General features: G+C 46.1%; 1 protein-coding gene across 3 annotated transcripts in view; it reads left to right on the forward strand.

The window, feature by feature from the left end:
* Positions 1-2,773, forward strand: part of KIRREL2 (kirre like nephrin family adhesion molecule 2) — a 61,382-nt gene extending 58,609 nt beyond the window's left edge. For all 3 annotated transcript variants that reach the window (XM_053398375.1, XM_053398377.1, XM_053398376.1), the window contains one exon: positions 1,856-2,773. In XM_053398375.1, the coding sequence (XP_053254350.1) occupies positions 1,856-2,299 (444 nt within the window). In that variant the 3' untranslated portion in view covers positions 2,300-2,773. The remainder of the gene's footprint in view (positions 1-1,855) is intronic.
* Positions 2,774-6,000: the final 3,227 nt, after the last annotated feature.

Consider the following 6,000-nt stretch of genomic DNA (forward strand, 5'->3'; position numbering starts at 1 on the left):
GTGAGCTCAGCTGGGACTTTGGGAGGCTGACCGCTCTGCCTACCGTACAAGAGCCCTACGTCAGGGTTGGCCAGCCAGTGGCTTCCAGATGTTCTTGGCTCCATCTCCCATCATCATCCCTGACTGTTGGCCAGGCTGGAAGGGGCTGATAACATCTGGAGTCCAAACATCTGGAGGGCCACAGGTTCACCACCACTGCCCTAAGTATACCTTTCTGAACCTCTCAAAGACCAAAGAGTCACACGAACATTTAACAGTGCCTTCCTAATCCATACCAAAAGCTTGTCCCATTTTCTAGCTATCTGTCTCCTCCAATAAGGGCATGAGAGTAATAGCCATCTCCTCCTCCTTTACAAAAAATGTTTAATCATTTAAAATACTTCTTCACCACCACCAAAGATTTCAAAACATAAATACAACATAAAAACCAACAAATAAACCATAGATTCTTAAATAAACAAATAAAATATTGTTATATTCAGCCAAGCAGAGGCAGGTGAAAACCGTTTTTAAAAGAAGTGAGAAACGAAGTAAGGCAAAATTCCACCTAAAATGCACAGGACTTGACAAGATTGTAATACGGGCACCAAATGTGCCTATTTGGAGAGGGCATTCCAGAGTGTGGGTGCCACTGCAGAAAAGGCCCTCTTCTTTTTTGTAAATACATAAGGCAACTCAGTTAAAGGCAGGTCCCAGTAGTTGAAATTTAGCTCCCCAGCTGTAGAAAGGGACAGGCCAGTAGCTCTCTTGGGTGCTATGGTTAAGCAACAAAATCACATCAGTGATTATTATGATTATTTGTCGTAATTGTAAATGGCCCTTACCCCAAAAGAACCCCTGGCCAATGTACAACAAAGGATAAATGACAGAACTGCACCAATGATTTAAAAAACATAGTTAAAATTTTGTGGCAAAACCCAGTTAAAAAACAGTCATTTGACAATTGGCAGTAATCCTAAATTGGTGGTATACAATTGTACCTTGGAACTCGAACGCCTTGGCTCCCGAACAAATCGGCTCCTGAACGATCGAGATCCAGAAGTGAGTTTTCCAGTTTTCAAACAATTTTCGGAAGCTGAACGTCCAGCGTGGCTTCCGCGGCTCTGGGAATTTTTAAGCCACTCTGGGAATTTTTAGCTCTCTGAAGAATCTCCAAACAGCTCTTGACACCCTTAACAAACCGCAGTTCCCAGGATTCTTTGGGGGAAACCATGGCTGTTAAAAGGGGTCTAACTCTGCTTGGAAGTGGCCAGAGGTGGTTTCAACCTGGGTCTCCTGAGTTCCAACCACTACTCCTCACTGTCAATTCTCTCTCAGATTCTTTGCATATAATTTTTATTACCTTTTCTGTTTTACCATTGAAAATACTCATTTTACATCCTTAAGATATCAATGACTTCCATTCTTCTCTTGCCATGGTTCATTTTACATATCATAAATCCCTGCACATTTTACAAAAGCAATACCATTCAGTATTGCATTACTGCATCCATCAAAACTTATTTACACTGCTGAATTTATCTTAATGCTGCCAGCGTTTTCAGCTGTACACAATTCTTTCCCATATACAGTGGTACCTCAGGTTACATATGCTTCACATTACATACTCCACTAACCCAGAAATAGCGCTTCAGGTTAAGAACTTTGCTTCAGGTTGAGAACAGAAATCGTGCTCCGGCAGCGCGGCAGCAGCAGGAGGTCCCATTAACTAAAGTGGTGCATCAGGTTAAGTATGGACCTCCAGAACGAATTAAGTACTTAACCCGAGGTACCACTGTATTCAGATTCTTTGGGGCACATCCTGACATTTGCTTCCCTGGCATACCAATACAGATACATATTTTTTCTTCCATAGGATCCCACCAATGGCTACTACAAGGTGCGCGCCCACGAGGAACCAAGTTTGGTTAGCAGCTTCTCGGAGTACACGCCAGCCCCCCGCCCATTGTTCGGGGCGACCTCTCTCTACCCTTCCACGGGGCCAGTTCAGCCCAAGCTGTACGAATATGCTCACCGCTATACCCTGGGCACGCCCGGCTCCCGCTCAGCCTACGACCCCCATGAGCGTCTTTTCCCCCAGGAGAACATCTACAGTGGGACGGCCTACCTCACCGCCCCCTATAGCCGGGCCTTCACCAGCTATGTCAAACCAAGCAGCTACGAGAAAGCGGAGAGCGGCTACGGGCAGTCGGACCAGGCCAGCAAAGTCTCGGGTTGCTCTCGCTTCTCCTACACGTCCTTGTCCCAACAGTCTGACTATGGGCGCCCCGCTCACCAGCGCATGCAGACCCACGTATGACTCGTGCCCGTCCCCTGCCAAATGCCGGTCACCTCCGGAGAAAGAGAAAAGGGAACGGGCTCTGCTCACTTGTGGCTAACGGACTCAGAACTGCCAGGGTGATAGACTTGCGACCCTCATTTTCCTCCTGAGGGTGCCCAATTCTCCTTGTGTGTATATCGATGGGGTGGGGTGGGGACGGCGGCAGGTAGCTGGCTTGGCAGCCAAGATGGCCGACAGCCCTCTCGCCATCTTCTGACAGGGACCAAGCCCATCTCCCTCGGGCAGCAAGGAAACCAACAACCTGCCTGCCTTCGCGCCAGGACGTGAAGAGTGGGTTTGAAAATGGTGGAAAGCGCACTGCCTTGGCTGAAACAGAGGACAGACTTTCCGGGGAATCTGTCTTGGCTTGTAAGAATCCGGATTCAAAATGGCGGGCACGGTTGTCTGTCAGACAAAAGCAATGGCATAAGAAGCTAGTGGGTGCTGAAAACGGTGCCAGGACAGTGACGGGACTATGTGATGCTTGTTCTCTCTCCTCACCCTGAAACAGAGCTGCCTCAAGGGCAAATCCCCTGCCATCAAGGCAAGATTCTCCACCAGCCGCATGATTCTGGGAAATCTCCAAGCATGGGCCCCTCCCTAGTGCTTGCCTTTTAATTTTTTCCTGGCTTGATGCTGTGGTTTAAATCATTCCCCCTGCCCACCTCTTTAGCTGGGGTGTCTTCTAGACTCCCGCCCATCCCCTTTAATTAAAGACAAGCAAATAAACCAGGCACTGCACTTCGAACAAGATGGCACCTGCACTGCACCGGACCGACAGGGAGGTGGCGATAGTGCTCAACGTTTATTCCATTTTAAGACTTGCCAGGACTCTCTTTAGGCACATTTAAAATGACAGGTTGATGCTGAGGATTAAAATCCAATTATTAAAAAAGCCAATGATGGGATGTGGGAGGATATAGGAAGCCAAAAGCCAATGGAATCTGTTGATTTCATTTGTGGGATTCTTTTTCTTTTCTTTTTAATAAGTTATTCCTTGTTATTACTTTTTGCCTTAAGTGTATTTCTCTGCTATTGATGGTTCTGACATTTTTGTTTCGATCTTTCCAGAATCGCTTGGGAGTGGTTTAGGTTTGGGGGGGGGGGTATTTCCCCCTGTTTTGCTTGTTTTTGCATTTTTATTATTATTAGACTGGGATTTCACACTAGCACACAATGGTCACGCCTGTTTGAGTGCGTTGCGTAAGACGAGGGGGAGTTGTAAATGTATTGCCTACTGCAGAATTCAAATATTTATATTTAATTTAAAAAGCAGGACGGAGTTATGCTTTTGTTATTTTAGCCTTAGAATGCTAGGTAGCAGGACAGAGCACAAATACACACCAGAGGAATTCTGGGAACAGAGGAAGCTGCCTTGTACCAGGTCAGACTGGCTGGTAGGGAAAAATGTATGTTACCCATACACATTCCAGCATATATTTGCAACCTATGAGATCTGGAGCCTTTCCTTTTAAAACTCAAAATCTGAAGGAAAAGGTGGGGAACCGTTGGCCCTCCAGATGTTGATGGTGTTAAGTTGTGGGTGAACATATCAGACGACACAGCGATTCTTCAAACAGCTCTTGTTTATTCACAGGCCAGAACAGAACTGGACTGAAGGGTTCAGCCAGCCTACTTATATAGAGCTCCAATACAACGTAACTGTAACAATTTTCTAAAACTATCCAATCACTGAATGTCACTTTCGATCCCTTATTTGCATAACTATCTACAGTATCCCCCTGCTGGCCCAGGGTGAGAACTTCAGAACATAACAGATGGACTATAATTAAAGGTCACAGGTTGCCCACCTCTGCCTTAGATTCTCCAAAAGCGGTACCCAATACTCTCTTCTGCACTTCCATGGAACTGAAGCAGAGCCACAGCTCTGACCCAATGCAACATTGAACATGACTCCTGCACATTTGACCCTTTTACAGAAGAACAGATTTCAGCAGCATTGGTAAAATCCCCTGTTGTGCAATAAACACTGAAGGTGCTGAACCCTTTTTCTCCTCCACAATGGGGGCTTCCCCCTAGCATCTCTGACATAGCACAAGACCCTTTGGGGAGAGACAGCATCTCAGGTTCCAGCCCTGGCGGCATCTGCTACAAAAACCAAGTAGCAGGCGGGTATGCAAAGGCCAAGTAAAGGGTTTTATTTAAAAAGGTAAAGGTACCCCTGAGCGTTAGGTCCAGTTGCAGACAACTCTGGGGTTGTGCGCTCATCTCGCTCTATAGGCCGAGGGAGCCGGTGTTTGCCCACAGACAGCTTCCAGGTCATGTGGCCAGCATGACTAAGCTGCTTCTGGCGAAACAGAGCAGTGCACGGAAACGCCGTTTACCTTCCCGCCGGAGCAGTACCTATTTATCTACTTGCACTTTGATGTGCTTTCAAACAGGAGCTGGGACTTAACAACGGGAGCTCACCCCTTCACGGGGATTTGAACTGCTGACCTTCTGATCGGAAAGCCCTAGGCTCTGTGGTTTAGACCACAGTGCCACCCGTGTGAGAAGTAATTTACACTTCTCAAACCGTTACACAACCCGAAATGCATCCTTCAAATTCCGTACGTCTCCAAATTTTGCAATGCAGTTTTCCCACCAAATCATGTGAACAGAAATCATACATCAGGGGAAAGTTTGCAGGCAGAATACACAGATTAGGGGAAACTACATATGAAAAATGCATTATTTTAGGAGAAGTTGCTTCTGTATATTAATCAAAACTGCGTACAAAAAATGTGTTTATTAGGAGAAATCCGCTGACAAATTTTCCTGAGGATTTGGGAGGGGGAGAGTTTTCACAAATCACTATGGAATTGTGACAAACTGAATTTAAGACTAGGAAAATGAGAAATTGAGCCTCGTCTATCCCTAAGTTACACCGGATGAGAAGTGCTTTATTTTGGGGGAAGGGGTGCACACGTTCAGTGGCAGCACACAAGCACTGCATGCAGAAGACCTCAGGTGCAATAGCTGGTTGCAGGTGAAGGACACATGCTGGAGACTCCAGTCAGAGTGGATAATACCAGACGAACAAACAGTTTTACTTGATGTATAAGACAGGTTCCTATGTTACACACACACAACACAGTGAGTGAAAGAGATTTGCTTGCCACACCAAACACTTCCTGTTTCAGCATTTCTTTTTCCACTTCAGCGATATTTCACAGGTTTTCCGCTGTGGCATTGCTGCTTTTGAAACCAGATGAGTGGGCGGGTATCTCACCGGCTGGGGGGCGGGAAATGACTGTGTGTGTGAAATCAGTGAATATCTCTGCTTCTCATGAGTGTTACATTAGCCACATGCTTGTGTTGTTTAAAGAGCATCGTCATTTTTATCCTTACTATATTTTAAATTGTCTGCTAAAAGTAGTGCTCCTCTTTGCTGCTGGTATATAACTTGCAGGGAATGGCAGCCTTTCCCACCACCACCTCCCCGCACACACAAAAATGTGTGGTGCTGTGGCAGGGAGTGTGAGATAGTTTTGGGAAAACATCATCCCAAATGGGTGTTGTGGAAGATACTAGCATTGATAGTTGTGTTCCTCACTGCCAGAGGCAGTACCCTTAAGAATACAGTGGTACCTTGGGTTACATACGCTTCAGGTTACATGCGCTTCAGGTTACAGACTCCACTAACCCAGAAATAGTACCTCGGGTTAAGAATTTTGCTT

This window comes from Podarcis raffonei, chromosome 8, assembly GCF_027172205.1.
Source record: "Podarcis raffonei isolate rPodRaf1 chromosome 8, rPodRaf1.pri, whole genome shotgun sequence".
In the NCBI taxonomy this organism is placed as follows: Eukaryota; Metazoa; Chordata; class Lepidosauria; order Squamata; family Lacertidae; genus Podarcis; species Podarcis raffonei.